Source organism: Doryrhamphus excisus, linkage group LG3, assembly GCF_037039965.1.
Source record: "Doryrhamphus excisus strain RoL-2023G ecotype Guam linkage group LG3, RoL_Dexc_Guam_v1.1, whole genome shotgun sequence".
Taxonomy (NCBI): domain Eukaryota; kingdom Metazoa; phylum Chordata; class Actinopteri; order Syngnathiformes; family Syngnathidae; genus Doryrhamphus; species Doryrhamphus excisus.
Window position 1 is genome coordinate 21,290,072 of NC_136359.1, and position 20,229 is coordinate 21,310,300.

Sequence of the window (20,229 nt, forward strand, 5' to 3'; positions counted from 1 at the left end):
ATATTTTTGTGGTGTTGTGACCTGGTGAGCTGGTACTCGTATCATTATAATAATTCAGGACTGATATGACCAATATTTTCAGTCTAATATGACTCATATTCAAACTTGCAATAACAAAATCATTGAACAGCAGCAAAGAAAATTTCAGCAGTTACTTCCTAAATCAATAATTGAGTTGATGATCCTTGAAGCTTTTTTGCTTACCACTGTCGCTGTTGTCATCCACCAGGATGATCTCTTTAAGCAGGTGAGCTGGAGTGTGGTTCACAACGCTGTGGACGGAGCGCAATATCACCGACAAGGCCTCGTTCACAAAAATGAAGACCACAGAGATCTGAGGAAGGTCCTCTGGATATGTCAGCTGCTTGCACCTGTGAACATCAGTTTACATAATTATTATTATTATTATTAACCACCTTTAAATTCTAACAAAATATTCAGTACTATTCTATTATACATTTGAGTAAATTGTATATAAAAGGGAACAATAGGGGTGGCACATTGGGAATCCCTTCTAACGTCAAGATGAGGTTATTTCACCAGACCTCAGTCTTCTGCAAACAGAACAGTACAGTGTTTGCTGTGTACAAATGCTGGTGTGTTAAAATTACATCACCAATAAATTCCAGGTAAATCAGTCTGGTCATCTCCAAGTCCTCTAACATGTAATGTCCTTCTGATGTACTCGTTCCTGATCCTATCTATCCTGGTCACTCCCAAGGAGAACCTCACCAATAAATTCCAGGTAAATCAGTCTGGTCATCTCCAAGTCCTCTAACATGTAATGTCCTTCTGATGTACTCGTTCCTGATCCTATCTATCCTGGTCACTCCCAATGAGAACCTCAGCATCCTCATCTCTGCTACCACCAGTTCTGCTTCCTGTCTTTTCCTCAGTGGCACTGTCAAACAATATGGCTGGTCTCGCCACAGTTTTGTATACCTTTCATTTATAAGCTTCATATTTACACTTTTACTCACATATCACAAACCAACAGGCGCTTATCAACCAACATGCCTAAAACAACTAAAATTAGGACAAGTTACATATGTGAAATATATGTGGGTATCAAAATAGACACTTACACACTAATATACAGGCTAAACTGGTGAGCTAGGAAGCCCGTGCATACACTAGTTGTGTTATTTGTGGTTGCACTGTGAGTAAGAGAGGCATTTGCTGTCATCATCTCTTGTTGCTGTTATTTACACTATACTTGATAAGTCAAAAACAGACATTTACTGGCCATTCAGCATTTGTGGACGGTTTAAGAAAGTAATCTCTGTGAATACTGGGGATCAATTCCATAGCTTTAGGTTTGAACTTTTCCAACAGAAGGTTAATACCGATCTGACGGTGTCAGTCAAAGCTGGTTATTATTATTTTTTGCTCTCTTCAAAATTCCAATGGCTTCTATGTTGTCATTTATTTTTGTACAATCAATGTTGTAATGTTGGGCCAATTATCGGTGGGAACAGTAGTCATATGTCCTGAGTACTCACATTGATCCTCAAACAGCAGCATCAGCCTTCTCTGCCACTTCCAGCTGAGTACAGTGTTTTCTACACAGACATAGTATGACTTTGAAGTCAGAAAATAAAAGCATTGACAGACTAAAAGTCTTTCGATTATTTTGGCAGAAACTGAACACACCCAACAAAGCTGGAATCTTCCACACTGCTCCAATTAGGCTAACACACAACAGCTGACAAAAACATTTTTTTTTACTTGCTTCTGACTTTTTCCATGTTTTTTTCTGCAGTGCTGAGTCACTGTGCAATAATAATAATAAGGTTTATATCAAGTGTTAAGGCAGTTATTTGTTTTTCGGTAATGTAACACTTTTTGAAGAGCCAAATTCGAGGGATACATTGAATGAGTGTAATGAAGGCTCTTCAAGTATTTCCGTAAACATCAAGACTGAGAACATGAAACATTTTGCACTTAGCAGAAGATGCCATTCTTGCAAAAGCAGTTAACACATTGATGTCAGAATTTATTACTCTCACAACTAGCTTGATATTAGATCTTGTTAGAAGTCACAGAAGTGGAATTTTAAAAATTATCCCTTGGCAGGTAATATGCACTTCAATTGGAAATTAGAGATGTTACAGGCGAGACTTAAAAGAATTTTTAATTTCTTCTCATAAGACAAGTAGCAGACACGTCCTGCTTGAATGAAATTGGCAATGAATAATTGTGAGATCATATTTCAGCATCTAAAAGTCGCCTGTCTTGATCAAAGTCTGAGCTTCACCACTGCTGTGATCATGTTGTTTTCTAACGCAGCCGGTTTGCCGTCTCAGCTCTGCAGGTGATCCGTTGAACTGGGACATCAGTATGAGTGACAAGCAACTATGGGATGGGAGAGGGTTGGCTACATGCCAGGTATATCCCAGTGTGATGCTTAACTTACATCCTCTTCTTTGCCAGTGTATTATACTGTATTGTGGCTCGATAATAATCCAAACATGACACCAAAACCATCATACTGATAAAAGGGTATAACTGTCAACTAGTATGTTTAATTCATTCATGAAAATAGGAACAAAATATTGTGGTTACTTTTGTGTCGTCATATCAATCACCCAACAATAGAAGCTGTATGTGATGCAGTATTTCTTTCCACTCTAAGTGTTGGCTTTAACCTCTCTTCTAAAGAATGAACATGATTGATGCTCCCCAATCCTTCTTTATGCACATATGCTCTCCCACAGCAAGTGTATTTGTTCCCTTCTCTGTGTGGCTTGCCTCATTTAGTCCTGCCAAGTATATAAATACAATGTTAATATTATTTTGCATCACAGTATTAGTGCAACATTCATTCACGGGGGTGATGGAGCCTATCCCAGCTGTCTGCGGACGATAGGCGGGGTACACCCTAGACTGGTCGCCAGCCAATCACAGGGCACATATAGACAAACAACCATTCACACTCACATTTATACCTATGGAGTCGCCAATTTGGAGTCGCCAATTAACCTAGCATGTTTTGGAATGTTGGAGGAAACCGGAGTACCTGGAGAAAACCCATGCATGCACAGGGAGAACATGCAAACTCCACACAGAGATGCCCGAGGGTGGAATCGAACTCGGGTCTCCTAGCTGTGTGGCCTAACCACTTGTACACCGTGCAGTTTTACTGCAACATTCATTCATTCAATCATTTTCTAACGCTTATCCTCATTAGAAGTGGGCCGTGCTGGAGCCTATCCCAGCTGTCTTCGGGCGAGAGGCGGGGTACACCCTAGACTGGTCGCCAGCCAATCACAGGGCACATATAGACAAACAACCATTCACACTCACATTCATACCTATGGACAATTTGGAGTCACCAATTAACCTAGCATGTTTTTGGAATGTGGGAGGAAACCGGAGTACCCGGACAAAACCCACACATGCATAGGGAGAACATGTAAACTCCACTCAGAGATGCCCAAGGGTGGACTCGAACTTGGGTCTCCTAGCTGTATGACGTAACCACTCTCACACCATGCAGTTTTACTGCAACAATGCAAGCTAAAATATATACAGTTACACTCAACATAATTTAAAGTGCTACATTGCATTTTTTTGTAATATGCACAATCTTCCAGTAAAAATGAACTTTTGTAGTAAATTTTTAGCTGTGTTGAGTTATTCTGTTGTTTTTGCTTTGGAAATTTCTGCAAAAAAACATAAATATAATTCACAATGAGGATTTAATAATAATGACGGAAGCTGTACATATCTTGCCCCTCTGCCCGGGTACCTGACTTGTGGAGAGTCTTTGCTTGAGGGTGTGAAGCTGGATAGCAGTTGTTAGACCATCCATTGATAATAGTTCCATTTCCCTCGTTATTGGATCCAATTTAGGGCATTGGTCAACCTTCCATTTGTGCCCGTCTGCTGTAGTAGACGGGAAGCCTTGTAAAGCCGTAACATGATGTGTTATTGACTCATCTGTTTGTAATTAGCTTGGCCAGCACTCATCATTTGGCCAAGAACGGGTTTTGACAGAAACAGAGCGACAGATGAAGATGTATTTCGAACATAATATCTCCTTCGCCACCTTGCAGTCCCAGACGCTCATTTGGCTTTTTTTTTTCCCCCAAAAGCTACATTCATAACCTGTGAATTTGAACATTTAACTAAATGCAGTACGCCCAATGAAGAAGGATAAATCTCCATATCCTCTCTAAAACCTATTCCAGAGATAACCGGGAGCACTAAAAAGAATAACGGGAGTTTCTGAGAGGAAGATACCTAACAATCCAATCTAATTCAGATCCTTCTGAGCCTGTTTCCTTAGCATCCTTCATTGTCTGATTGGTTATCAGCCTCCCACACTGAGATAATTTCACATTAAAGAAGCTGCCGTCCGTGTACATATTTATTTTCACACAATATATACACACACACTCATATACACAATATATATTATAAATCGAGATTAAGATCGCAAGAAGGAGTCAAATGCATCCCCTAGGAAAGGGAGGAGTGGTAGTTAAAAACAGAAATTTATCTTCCTATGTATGGCCATTGTGAGTTATATTTGTTCTATGAGCATTACTAATGTTACTCTCCTTCCTGTCAAAATCTTTTTTTTTTTCCTCCCAGAGCCATTATCGCACCAGGACCATGGCCCAAGGACAGCAAATGAGGCTACTTATGTTCCTGGTGGTGTCTTGCTCGGATGTGAAGGGAAAAAAAAAAAAAAAAATGATTTCATGATTACATTTTTTGTGATAAGGGTACAGTTATGTGGAATTGGTTCTGCTGAGACCGCAGAGATCATTCAGTCATGGCTCTATTGACTCGTCTATTAAAAGGCCACTAGACAGGTGGCATGTTGGTCCTACATTTAACCTACACCTGAAGTACAGCCACCTGTCACCAGTGGGGAACATCACAATTAGATCAAGTTGTCAAGATGTGTGACTTGACTCAGTGGGTAAATCAATCACACGGATCCTTGAAAATCATCTCCAAACATCTGTTGTGAAGACAATAAAGCCCCAGATCCACTAGAAGGTTCACTTTTGTTAAGTACGATTAATTTTTTTGTCTGTTTCTGCAGAATAAGCAATCATTAGATCCACACCAACATAACATGAAGCATTCCAATGTTTACAATAAATAAAACCACCACCATAAACATGGACTGGCCATGTCTTTGGAAGTGGGTTAACTTCCAAAATCAGCAGGGGCTCAAGAAATTACATCCCCCAATGTACATTATATAGTTCGCTCAAATGATATTATATTATATTAACTCAAACAAGGGCAGTTATAGTTGTAAGAACAGCCCGCAGAATGTAGATCCAACCTACTACTACAAAGACAAAAATAGATACCATTTAATAGCTGAAGCAGCTGCTACTTCAACAAATCCTGAACCCGCTTTTCCCTTGTGTCTGAAAACTCATTTTTTGTCAAATCAAAACAATTTCCCAAAACCCTTTTCCTTTGCATATGTACACTCGGCTGACTTTATTAATTAACAAGATACTTTTTACTCGCACTCATTCACTGCTGGAATGAAATGCATTGTTATTGCATCTAAAGTGCTCAGAAGTCTCTCTTGGATGTCAGATTCCGTCTCATTGTCACATCCCACACTTCAATTGTTCTATGACACTCTGTGATACAAACACCAGTCAGTCCTGAAAATGCATCAAGCTCCTATCCTATCTCAAATATAATAAAAAATTCATTTACTCTAAAATGACCTGTTTCTGACAGACCACTGGGTTTCTTGTACACGACACATATCATTGTCTTGCCATTTCTTTCAGAGTGGGGGTAATGCGTTTTAAATTATCTTATGGGCTAACGCTAGTAGGAGTTGACAGACACAAGTAGGACACACTAATCCTTAGTGTGTTGTTCTCCTTATGATTACACAGACTTTCTTCAGGTACTCAGACCCTCGCCCACAGTCCAAACACATGCATGGGTTAATTGAACACTTGAATTTTGACAGTATATGCGCACGTGAGTGCAAATGGTTGACTCTGTGTCAGCCCTTTGAGCTTGTAGACTGAAAATTATGATAAAATCACTACACTGTGTTAGATATTAAATACAGAGACAAACAGCCCTACTAAAGCTGCAGTGAGGTGCCAAGTACAGTACATGCAACCATTAATATTTTTGCAGCTATGGGAAAATAATGTGTTCCAATCACATTTCCTTGTATTCTGCTTGTTGGATTCTGATAGTACGGCAAATTGGCACAAGACACAATGAATGGAGAGACTACTAGAAGATTGGGGAACCACACTATAGACAATTTTTATGAGATGATGTCCAATCAGCAGTGATGTGTGATACCACTGATTTTGTTTCTAAAATTCAGTCTGGTATTGGCGACACCGATACTGGTAAGAAAGCCAATATTGAGCATCTGTCGTTGGCATGAATGTGGCCTTAAGGAACACATTTGCTGACCAATTTAGTACCAATTAGATTATGCCTGCAGTAAACAACTGAGTTCCTGCATAATTTGCAATTCGGACAGTTTTTTTTTTTTTACACATACACACAGTCCCAATGAGAAGCTCAGGGGAATGTGATTATAGCCATAAACCACCTGCTGTGCCAGACCGTCTCAAATGAACTCTTTTCTATTTTGCATTGCAAGGGTCAATTTGAATTTTAGGGGTTTAATATAGATTCATGCGCCTTTCCAAACATTCCATCAACAACCCCCTGTAGCTAGAGGGCTTTTTGTTGACAAGATTACTTTCTCACATATAGTGTGTCTTGAATTCAACAATGCATACAACACAACAATGCAACCGGTTTCGGGAGTCTCAAAAATATGGAAAAGAATCATAATCATGAAGATGAAAGAGAGACAGAGAACTCGATGTGCTTTGCAGAAGCGTCTCCTCTTCATGTGTCTTTACAATAATGGAGCCCATTAACTGCTGCTGGAATCAAGCTGGCCTCCAGTTAGCAACTCTGCTTTTGGCAAGAGCACCTACTGAGCTGAAGATGTTGGAAAAAGACAGTCCACAAAATGGTAACAGACAGACAATGGACATACTTTTTAGGCCTGTAGTCGGGGATGCTTCTGTCCAGGGAGATCCTGTCACTTAGCTGAGCATTGTAGCCGTACTCTTCGTATTTCCCCTCAGCATCACGACTGTCCTCCCCAAGAGAGGCAGCAACTCCTCCCTGACCGAGTCCTCCGGGACCCTCCACCAGCCCCATGGGCTTTGCTAAACCTGCAAAGAAAATGACACATCGGATCAGAGGCGGATGCTAACAGAGCAAGCAGATATAGGTGAGCGGAGAGGGCACGGAGGATGGCAGCTGATCGACATTTGATGACAGCGAGGAGAGACCACAGCAGCAGCTCCGATACAGCAAGGCCCCATCCGGCGGGCATCATTACACTGTCTGTCAATGACAGAGCTGCAAAACACCCACATGGACAAGGACATGACAGAGTTGCACGGCAGAAGAGAAGCTGAGAGACACCATGTTATAAGCCAATACGATTGAATGAACAGCCAATGAATGACTAACTGACTGATGCACAGCTGTCACATGAAGACAGAACTATATAAGTATGAGACACGTCACTGACAGCTGGATTATGGTTCTGATTATCTCTGATTGCCTGGGATATTTCCACAATGAGGATGACATAAAAATGACACGAGGCATAATACAGTACTGTGATGTTGTCAAATCGGCACAAAGGATAATCAGTGATGTTATAATGAAGTATACAATATGAATATATAGTAAACAGCAGTGGTTCCCAAACCTTCAGACATTTGACCTGAAGCCATATACCTCCTACTACTACACACTTAAAAAACATGAACCTTATTGTGTTAATTCACTTGAAATATTGGATTAACAAGGTTTTTGGAACACCATCTTCAAGAAGAAACACTCTTAATGCAGAAAGTAATCATTCATTTTCTACCGCTTATCCTCACGAGGGTCGTGGGCCGTGCTGGAGCCTATCCCAGCTGTCTTCGGGCAAGAGGCGGGGTACACCCTGGACTGGTCGCCAGCCAATCACAGGGCACATATAGTCAAAAAAACATTCACACTCACATTCATACCTATGGACAATTTGGAGTCACCAATTAACCTAGCATGTTTTTGGAATGTGGGAGGAGAAAATACGGAGCACGGAGAGAACATGCAAACTTCACACAGAGATTGCCGAGGATGTAATCGATCTCCTAGCTGTGTGACCTGTGCGCTAACCACTCGTCCACCGTGCAGCCCCGCAGAAAGTAATCATTCAGACTTATTTAGTCGTTGCTATGATGTACACAGAACAAGGAACAACTTGCCACATTGAGGTGTTCGGTGCACTCGCAACTTTGAGTTTTATTTGTTTCTATTTGTTTTTCATTTTTATTCACGGCAATTGACGTACCCCTGGGGGTACGCATACCCCACTTCCCCGATCATGAAAATATTTTTTAAATGCTGTATATAACATATGTGTTCATTCCATCCCTGTGATTGGTTGGTGACTAGTCCAGGGTGTACCCCGCCTCTCGCCTGAAGACAGCTGGGATAGGCTCCAGCACCCCCACGACCCTCATGAGGATAAGCAGTAGAAAATGAATGAATGAATGAATGAATGTTCATCCCAACACGGGAGATATGTCATGTAACACATATCAGTGTCGGCTGATATCAGTATCGGGAATTGAGAGTTGGACAATATCGGCATATCAGTTTTCAGCAAAAAAGACATCAGACATCCCAAATATACAGCCATGGAAAAAAATTATTAGACCACTTTGTTTCTTCAGTTTCTTGTTCACTTTAATGCCTGGTACAACTGAAGGTACAGTTGTTGACAAATATAACAAAAATAGCTCATAAAGTTAATTTTTTTGGAAGTACAGCTTTATAGTTTATAAGTGATTATATAAGTGATTTGGAGAAAAATTAAGTTGCTAGACATCATCTCTTAAATTAAACTCTTATAAGAGTTATTTATGTTATCATCATCATATCTGTCCAAAACAAATGTACCTTTGGTTGTATCAGGCATTAAAGTGAACAAATAAAGTGAAGAAACAAGGGTCTGTGTCATGCATGAATTGAAACGTTGCAAATGAACTGAGCCAAAGTCAAGGTCAAGGTTTATTTATACAGCACATGAAAAACAAATCGTTCATGCTGCACCAAAGCGCTGTACAGGCTCAGGAAAAAAAAAAAAACATCTATAAAACAAACTACATGAGCCAAAATAGGGGGGACCCGCAGAGAAAACTTTCTAGACCTTCCAGAATCTGCACCAATTCCAGCTGTAAATGCTTGGATTTGTGCTTCTATTTATTGCACCCACGATCCACCTATGGGCACACCTTCTCCGCTGTGATTGGTCACACACTCAAAGTGCTTCCTAACTACGAACAAACCCCACTTTGTAATATAGTTGGTATAGGAGTTGATAATAAAGGAATAAAGTCTTTGGAGAGCTAATTGAAATGTATTTAATAGCTACTGGCAGCTCATGAGCTACTTGCTGGAAAAACCCTGACTTACAGTGTGTTCACCCAAAGAACAAGCACCGCTGGTTCTCCTCCAACCTCTCCTGCCCAAGGGGAAGCGCTCATTGTCGGACTGTATTTTGTTGGCAAAACATTGAAAAGAAATGTTGTGTTGTTTAAAAATGTAAAGCGCTTAGAAATGGGCCTGTGGTTCGACAGGACAGAAGGGCGCTTGCTTTGTTATTTTGGGAGAGAGTGTGCAACAGTACGTTTAAATACACTTGGAAACAACCAAAGGATTTATCAACTTTAGGATGATAGACCCATTTGGACTAGCCATCTTACATTACTCAGACAGCAGTAGAAACCTAACATCTACAACTGGCACACAGAATCATTGGATGGATCTGGCACTGTACAAGAATGAGACCCAGGGAACAGCTCCAATTAATTAATTAGTTACATTAAAAATTCAATTTTAAATGAGTCTATGACTATTGTTAAACATAAGGTTGGGCATGAATTCAGTTTTTTGCAGACTTGACAGCTTTGTGATAAAGGGAAATTACCGAACAAAAATGCTTTCAAGCTTGAACTTTCAGACATTGTTGATATTGTTCTGGACTTAAGAGTAAACCTTTAATCCATCACCAGCTGTTACATTGTTGCCCTAACGGAACAGTGATCATAAGGCATTGTAGAGGCAGTGTGGCGCACCAGCATGACAGTGAGTAAGAAACGCAATTTGTTGGTTCCTGATCCATGCAGGTTATTTAAAACCACAGAGTCCCCAGATCTTATCTGCCTCTATGTGATGACTCTGAGTCCTTGGCCATCCCCCCACTGCATTAGCCTGCCTCAATCTGACAGAATTAATTATGGTATTTTATATGTCAAACTTAAAATACCTCTCTGCTCCCATTAAGGTGACTCATCATGACAATATCTATGAAGAGACATCATTTTGATGCTGTGACATTTTTGAAAGGGGATATGGACTAGGACATTTAGTCCCACAGTCAAGTTCCTTACTTCACAATACTCTCAAAGTCTGTAATAAAATGCTATATGATGGAAAATAAACACATTTAGTGTACTTTGTCATAATTCTAACAAGATAATGTTTTCTAGGATTTGAGGAGCTCTTGTTCTACTCTGCTGCTCTACAAAGGTTTGAAAACTGCCATGCGTTTCCCAAAAAATATTATGAACAGGATTTATTTCCCATACCAACAAATGGACACACACAAAATGTACAGGACCCCCGTCCACATTTTGGACAGCCATAAATCTGTGTACAACTGAACATTTGTAATTGAGCTGTATGGAAAATGGGCTTCAACACCCCTTGCAGCAGTCAGAGTGGTGGCATTTTGACAATTATATATGGAGCTCGCGTCATAGCGCAACCATCTGGCATTGCAGCCATGTCACAAAACAACACAGATAACCTCCAGGGCTGGAGGCTTTCAAGGGGAGGGCCACTATGTCTCTGCATGAGACTTGGAAGCAGAACATTGCACGCCAGCTTTGTTTGTTTGGTTGCTGTGTTATTTGCCCTTTTTTTCACTGGCAAGAAAATCCATCATTGGATGGGAGGTAACTTGGGTTGAAAGTCAAATACTGTAGGCCTATTCTCAAAAATCAAGAGTGGGTCTATCGAGCTTACAAAAGCCCTACAGCAAATGAAGTCAAAGTAAAGCTTCATCATAACATCTTTTGTATCTCGTGGTTTGATTTAGTATCAGGGAGCTTTTGTTTTTGTGAATGTGTTCATAAAACCTGACTTCTGGTAAAGATCAAGACCTTGTCAACTGCTTAAGAAAGGTGTATGTATCTATTTTCCTATGAAAGCATCTAAGAAGTGGACTTATCTAGTACATATGTTAACATGGAAAATTCTACAACTAAGGAACACTGGCCATCATTAACCGTACTTATGTGAGACATGAACGTGTTATTTTTTTTCTATGCATTCTAAATATATAAAAACAGATAAAAAGAGACTGCTATTTATTGTGCATAATGCTATGCACCAAGAAAGACATTAAAAACACTCCAAATACCTTTATGGTTTTATATACATGATGTAACCATGTAGAAAGTAATACAATATTTTGCATATTTTGGCCATTTTAAGCATTACCGGAACTTCCTTCCGATTGGCGCATTGATTTCACATAACAGACAAAACGCCTACACCTTCAGTTAACTTTTTCAAACTCAGAAATAAAAACACAGCAGCAGTGGTGTCAGATCAAATTGTGTAGGCTTATCTTTTTTGTAATTGTGTGAGATTTTGTGAGTGCAAAGCTAACGCGCCACAGGCAAGTCTGTAGTATAGCTAGCGCTAGCCTGCTAGTAACTCGCCAGTGTGTTATGGCTAAGTGTCAACATGGCAGAAACATAGTTCAATCGGCGTTAAAATATTAATAATAACAACATCGCTGTAGACAGAGATGTCACTTCAAGAAAAATGCATTGAATACATTGTTTGTATATTGTTGTATATTGTGTGTATATATATATATATATATATATTGTGGTATATACTCAGGATGGTCAGATGTTTTATGGTTTAATCCATGAGGGAAATTGGCTATCGATCACATACATGCAGTGTAAATGTTTAAATGCACTACAGGCTATGTGAGGGGTCGCAAAGATTTTTTCTTGTGAGAGCTACTTTTACAAAATGAAAATGGCCAAGAGCTACTCATTTTTGTAACATTTATTTCAAAACAAATCCAATATGCTAGTTTTTTTCAGACCATAAAAAATGGTGGTATCCATAACTCATGTTTTGTATTTCACAATACATTTATTTCTAGTATTCTTCTCACATTAACTGAAAACCTAAATGAAAAGCGGGTCTGTGCCCAGAGAGGAGACAAAATGCCCTTCGTAGTGCAATGTACAATGTATTAACAACTACTCATCACAACACAATATCATGAACGTTGTTACTGTGTTACTTTGCAGTGCATCCATGGCTGTGTTTTGATGAGTTTGATGTCACAGGCAACATGGCGGTAATTCAAAAAACTTGCTGGGAGTATTTACTGGCAGATGACAGCAGTATGAGAACGTTTTATTAAGTGAATTCTTTTATTTTGTATTGAGTACTTCAAAGCAATTATGTGTGTGTCCAAGTGACGTGGCTGAATTCTGCAGGGGGTGGGTAGAATTCAAAGATGGAAATAACAGCTTCAAGGGAGATTTAAAGCTTTCAAACAAATCAATGATGTTTTGAGAGAGAAAATCTCTATTAATTCTTGCACTGCCACGAGACAGCAGGGTGAAAAGGAAAAAGAACTCAATGAAATACTGTCAAGCCACATGACACACATTCAAATATCTTAAAATCTAGATGCTCGATTAATAGGTGTGCAGTAAAGAGTTTGAATTGACCTCCACTTACGCTAAACAGGCCAAACTCGGATCAACAGTAGATTGTACACCTTCATTCCCACTTCATACAAACACACACTTGCCAATACTCCAATAACAAAACAAATGATATGAGGAAAATACAGTTTAAGGCGTCAAATTAATAATGGTGTTATGGGGGAGAGCTGACTGTGTGTCAGTTGGGTTCGCAGGAGCACCTCATCCACACCAGAACTCCGGTCAGAAAGTGAGTCCGGACACAGTAACTCAGCTATATGGTCCAATTTCCATCCAACAGGTTAATTTGTGAGGAGTATAACATCTGGTTTCTGTAATGAATCAACATTAACATAAATGTAAGTCAATAACTTAGAGGAGCACATGCTAATTACACACACAGATATTGTATTTGGCTTCACGACGAAAAGGGCGCCAACAGGTAAGCTAGCACTGAAAATGTCAGCATAATACACAGGCGCGCACAAAACAATGGGTGATATTCGCCCCCTAATTTGCATATAAATACGATCACGAACGATCGTTAACAGCACATTAACTCACCTTTATCACTAACGCAGACAGACATATACAGTACAAGGACAGCTTTCTAACGTGCAGGATAGCTCGGCTGTGGTCCTACTGAGGACCCCCTTAGTTGCCCTGCAAGTTGCCTGGTACAAAACCCAACATGAAGTCTGCCCTGAAAAGTGCCTGTACTAAACACAACATTTACAACAGGTCTTGAACAAATTGTCTCAAAGTAGACATTGACTGACTATTGATTCGTCATTAAAACGCTTTATTGACCAAAAATGAAGTAAAATGTAACCAACATCAGCTAATCAGGATCCATATTGAAATGAAATGGGTCTTTGCTGGACTAAACATTTTCGAGCTTGAGTATTAATGTATGTTCAATCAAACTGCATATGTGATCAGGAGGAGAATATGACCATCCAGTATCATCAAGCCACTTTGTCAAAAGGACCTCTGTGCCACTTCAAAATGTGATGATTAAACAGTAGAGATTTTGTACTACTGACTTTGGGCAAACAGTGGCAAACAGTGGCAAAAATGGCGACACTCTCTCTCCATCCGAACATGTTCTATTACTGTGAATGGATGATTGCTGATTGTCAGGTGAGTCGCTGAATTCATTATCCTGATTCTTCCAGGCTGAGGAGAATTGATTCTTATCTGCTTCTGACACTGTTTTGTCAAGCGGCGCCTCATCTACATATCTTTATTGGAATATATGTGATTCTATCTTGCTCCCTCCAGCCTTTTTGTGCTATAATGTGATGGCCCTGCAGTCACAAGTTACACACAGAGTGTGCTTGCACATAGTGAGTCGGATCATTAAGATACAGTCAGAGCATCATGTGTGCATCAGTATGGAGGAGAGGGTAGTACAACATTTCTCATCATGCAATGACATGGTTGGAATAGAAACAGCATGGGTTTCTTTGCTATAATTGGGCATTATAGATAAGAAGCATATCACGTTCTGCAGCTGGGCCCATCCTATCACCACCTTCAGACAGGAAGAAGGCCAGAGATTGACATGCATGGCTGATGACAAGAGCTGCAGTGTAACGCAGAGCCCAAATAATAGCACAGGTCTGGAGGTACAAAGAGAATGGAGGCACATCTGCTGACTGATTTTGGAGGGCTTTTCAGTGACAAGTTGACCAATGACGAGTTGCTGTCATCTGAGTTTATATATCCAATAGTATAAGACCATCAAAATATAAACATATCAAGATTGTGCCATTATGAATTTAGATGAATTTTGATTTTTGAACCAACGTATTTCCCCTACAAGAGTTGTGGGTATGCTAGAGCCTATCCCAGCTGCCTTTGGGCGAGAGGCGGGGTACACCCTGGACTGGTCGCCAGCCAATTGCAGGGCACATATAGACAAACAACCATTCACACTCACATTCATACCTATGGACAATTTTGCTAATTAACCTTGCAAACATGTTTTTGGATTGTGGGAAGAAAACCCATGCATGCATGGGGAGAACATGCAAACTCTACACAGAGATGTCAAAGCGACAATGAAAGATTCTTCCCGATCTCCTGACTGTGGGATCTGTACATCACTCGGCCACCGTGCGGCCCCAGTAATTGACTTATAAATAAAAAATTCTACTTTTCGGAACTCACTTATCACGGTCGGGTCTGGAACAAATTAACCAGGATAGGAGTTGCTCTAATTACTTTCACTGGTAAGTCATTACATTTATTAAGGACTAATTGTCTTATTAATTCATGGACTTTTTTTTGGAAAGTAACTATAACTAATTGCTTCTTCAATGTAATTTTCCCAACTCTGCTAATGATTGGGTCATATTATTCTGTTTAAAGTTCAGTAGGGTTCAGAATAGAAAGCAATAACGTCATCGCCAGTGGAAGTGCATGGTTCCTCTGCCAGACTTCCGCCAAGGCCAATCAATCCTAATTTCTGTCATTAAAACCATGCATTGTACAAGGTTGATGCAGGTACATCCAAATATAAGAAAACTACCAGTGACAAAGGCAATATCACAAATTCTTAACTTTCAAAAACAACATTCAACATACAACATTGACTCACTAGCAACACATGACAAGGATACATGATGTTTTGTTTTAAAAGGGAAGTAAATATACTCTATCCAGTTAGCAAATGAGACACAGCTGTTACAGGGAAAGCTGAATGTAGGACAGGACATGCCGGCTATACCACTAAAACTAAATAGAACTCACACACATGACATTGTCCCCAAAAAGCCAAAAGCAGACAATTCCAAAAAACAAAACCTCATTATCTTACAATTACCAACAGCAGTTAAGCTTGTTTGTGTACAGTAACAATGAGCTTCAACAAGTACCGGTGAGGGGATGCCTGCTGGTCCTAATGCACTACTTAAGGTCAAAACACTGCTTCATAAGCTTGTTAACAAGCTTAAAACCTTTTCATCTGATTAGCAAAAGGCGGTGGCATCCACAGCTAAGCTTGGCAGCTGATAACCTTTATGTCGATGCTTTGTGCTGCAAAATGTGCTGCTGACAAATGTTGACTGTTGTTTTCTTGTTACAAGTCTGGTCGCCCTACAGGAGAAAAACAGAAAGTACAATTCCAAGACTTGTTTATGTCCTTCAAATCTAATTGGACCTTGGTGTAACTCCCGTGGCATGCCATTGGAAGGCAATAAACAACAGAGAGAATGGGTAATTACTTCATATTGCTGCTGGACATGTTAATAGTCACTGGCATGCTGGGTCCTCTTCTCACCATGGCTATTCCCACTGGCCATGGAAGACAATTTGTGGTCTATGCACAATTTAAACAAAGGGGCAGCGAATGACCTGTGGATAGCGAATATGATGAAGTTTGCTATTAAAAAACTGCAAGACAAATCCCACAGCAATTGTGACAGTCAGTGAATGTTTCCAGCTGGTGAGCACTCTTGAGTAAACACTGACATTGTCAATGGAAAATTACAATGGATAATTATGGCTGATGAGCAGTTATATTTTATTAATTTCCACATGCGTAGATTGTTTTGGACTGTCAATATGCTATACAATATGTGATGCATATATGCAGTTCAGTAATTTGTGATATAAGATTTGTGTATGATTTTGCCTTTATTTACCTTAGAATGAAAGTAATCATTATCATCAATAGCCAGTACTATGTATGAGTGTCAATGGTTGTTTGTCTATATGTGCCCTGTGATTGGCTGGCGACCAGTCCAGGGTGTACCCCGCCTCTCTCCCGAAGACAGCTGGGATAGGCTCCAGCACCCCCGCGACCCTCGTGAGGAAAAGCGGTATAAAATGAATGAATGAATGAATGAAAGTAATCATTATCATCAATCAACCTGAATAGTCAGTACTATATGTAAACTTGAATGAGTGCGAATGGTTGTCTATATGTGCCCTGTGATTGGCTGGCGACCAGTCCAGGGTGTACCCCGCCTCTCATCTGAAGACAGCTGGGATAGGCTCCAGCATACCCGCAGCCCTAGTGAGGATAAGCGGTATGCAAAATGGATGAATGTAGACTTTAAGCTTTATTTGAAGAGGCTTCTATGGTGTAAGCGAACGCCAAACGTCCCAGTGGTCCAGACAGAAATGATGCAAAATAAACACTTAAACCACCGTAAAACAAATCCAATCGGAAAACGCTCCAAATGCCAAAAACACACACACAAATCTAAAAAACAAATGCATGAGAGAAATGCTGCGGGGTTCACCGATTAAAATTGAATTTTGCCATGCTACAGGGGGAGTCAGACCTGAGGGATGCGATCTCTAAAGACATGAGCGGGATGCCCAGAAGAAAGTTGGCTGACTTTTGAAGAGGCGTAATGAAAAGGTACATTGTTCTTTTTGTCTTTGTTAAATACTTGGCCATAATATTTTACAATACTATAGAGCAGTGATCCTCAATTACAGATTTGTCAAAGTGCCAGAATTTTTCTTGGCAGACACTGTTAGAGCCCAACGGTAAAAAAGCATTGAAAAAAGGATTTCTATAGCAATATTATATATATAGTACATTATATATGTATTTTTACACTCCAGAGTTTTGCACAGGTCCAATTTTAAAAATGTAGAACCACCCACCTCTCAATAATCAGGGCCATGAGTGGATGGGGGATGTATTGGCTGAAAGTGCCCTTGGGTTTTATAGTCCTATGAAACAGTGTCATCTTCCCTAATGCATTTTCAGTAAATGCATATTTTGTAGTCCAGTTGCTGTTAAAATTCAAATTTTCAGTGTACTCTTTTGTTATTTTTAGAGTTGATGGCAACATATTTGTTTTAATGCTATCCATCTTCTCTATTGTGACAAGTACGCCCTGCTGTTGCTACTTACAGAGCAGATGAAGCACTGCATGAACGAGTACTTCTCCAGTACTTCTTTAGCATACGTATGCTTTTAATCATTAACAAGCATTTGTGGGACTCCAGCATGTTGCAATATAGAATATAATGTTTAGCATTTACGAATGTTATGAGTGCTGTGTTATGCAGAGTATGTAATGACGTCATTGTGAACAGAACCACAACTTGTATCCAAATCCATGAAGCCCACCACATTCTGAGCTCTACATATGTTTTCATTAAATGTGCACCGGCATTCCAGTTATTATCCAGTTTAAGGGAGGGAATTTTAAGTAGAGGGCTGTTGAGATTTTTGTACCATCTACTGGCTGCCAGTACAAACTACAACAACAGTTCACAACCTGCATCCAGGTTGTGTAGAATTGTGATAATTTACATCATAGGATCAAAAACAGTTCTAATATCATAGGCACTAATGTTCCTCGGTATAATCATAATCATTTCAATGTCACTCAATGTGTATTTTGTTATTAATAAAATGCTGCGAGAAACTTTACAGCAACTTGGTTAGGTGTAACATTTGACATTTGTTAAATATTCCATTAGTCAGGTCTATCAATATTACATGCATTAATCAAATACTGCACTAGTGTACACCATCCTGCTTTAAAGCAATTAAATGAAGTATTTCCCAGTTCATCAACAACATGAGGCATAATAACATCATTTACATAAATGAAGTAATAGTTGAGTCAATTGTTATTGATTCATACCGTTCAGCTGATTGTAGACGACATCTTCCAGCCTCTCCAGCCGCTGCAGAATAGACTGCCTGTCTACCAAGTTGGTAACTTTGCCATGTCTGGCCCGCAGCCTCTGCTCGGAAGTGCGTCCAATCTGAACAAGCTCTTCAGAGCGGTCCTGGATCCTGCAGTAAACCGAGAACAGGATGATGCCCACGAACACTAAGATGTTGACGGTTAGCAAAGTTTTTATTTTGCGTGCCACAGCCATGAAAGTGACCCTAAATAGTCCAAACAGTTCATGCGTGGTGGTCCTCTCGGCCACCTTGCAGGGTCTTCGTGGAGGGTGACTTTCCACTCGAGAAAAGGTCAACGCAGATCTCTTCAGCACCACGGTCAGTTCACTCGGAGCACCACGAAGTGAACAAGCAAACTCGAAGGTTGGGTGCTATCGGTTCCGGGGAAGCAACAATGGCTCTTGTCGTGGGGATTACAGCCGGGACACGTTTATCATCTCAAACAGCCCACGGCGGTTCCCAAGCATCTCCCCAGCACCGTGATAAGTCGCCACTTGGTTAGTCCCGATATGTATCGTCCATCATCCCGGAGAAAGACAACAATAACATGGTCCTGCTGTCACTCGATACGTTCGTGTGTGCAAATATAAAACCGAGCAGCTTAGCTCCGAAACGTGCATGCATGCTTTCAAACACAAATGACAGGACAAAAAGGAGACGTGTCTTATCCTTTGTTGTTGAACGGGTTTCTTGTGGTCCTCGTCCCCCTATAAAAGCCGATTCGCCCTAAAAGCAAAGCAAGGAGAGATGGGAGAGATGCAGCCGGGCCAGTGTGGCATGTTGTCTCTCCTCCACGCAGCCTCCCAGCTCGATGTGCTGCGTCCTGACGTGCACAGGCTCGTCCATGAATAGTCATGAGCTCAATTGGTCTTAAAGCACAGAATAAAAGGCAGAAAGTGCGTGGTTACACATGGAAGAGCAGCCGCCTCCGCCTATTACCTGCTCATGTGTAAAAGCTGTGTCAGAAATGTTTATATATATATATATATATATATGTTTTCATCCACTATATGTGTGGATTGCTTGCATTTTACCCCACATTCTATTACATTTCAGGACATGTGTGTGAACATGCTGGCACACAAATGAATAAATTCTATACACAAATAAATTATATACATTTGTGCAATTTCATTCATTTATTTATTCATTTACCTCTACTGACCGTCCTCTTTGGGGTCATAGGTAAGCTGGAGCCTATCCCAGCTGACTTTGAGTGAGTGGTGTGGTACAACCTCAAACTGTAGTAGGTTTGGGCATTGTTTACCTGTTATCCTGTACTTTTGAAACGGTGCCGTTGCTTAGAACGTGTCTGAAAGGAAAGAATAATAATAATAATAATAATAATAATAATAATAATAATAATAATACATTTTTTATTTCAAAGCGCCTTTCAGGACACCCAAGGTCGCTGTACAGAAGATATAAAATCACCAATACAAAATACAAAATAAAAGAGAACATACAATAAATAAGAACATACAATAATTGGGGGGGGGGGCATGTGAAAGTTAAAGAGAATAAACATAAACATTTTACTGAATTGAACGGAATAGTCCATCCATCCATTTTTTATACTGGTTATCCTCACTAGGGTTGCGGGCATGCTGGAACCTATCCCAGCTGTCTTCTGGTGAGAGGTGGGGTACACCCTGGACTGGTCGCCAGCCAATCACAGGGCACATATAGACAAACAACCATTCACACTCA

The 20,229-nt window shown here is 40.2% G+C and overlaps 1 protein-coding gene across 1 annotated transcript in view; it reads right to left on the reverse strand.

Annotated features, from left to right (window-relative positions):
• Window positions 1-19,398, reverse strand: part of galnt9 (polypeptide N-acetylgalactosaminyltransferase 9) — a 77,709-nt gene extending 58,311 nt beyond the window's left edge. The window contains exons 1-3 of the mRNA XM_058070779.2: window positions 18,473-19,398; window positions 7,034-7,214; window positions 205-371 (exon numbers count right to left, since the gene is read on the reverse strand). Of these exons, the coding sequence (XP_057926762.2) occupies window positions 205-371; window positions 7,034-7,214; window positions 18,473-18,713 (589 nt within the window). The 5' untranslated portion in view covers window positions 18,714-19,398. The remainder of the gene's footprint in view (window positions 1-204; window positions 372-7,033; window positions 7,215-18,472) is intronic.
• Between the last annotated feature and the right edge of the window lie 831 nt (window positions 19,399-20,229).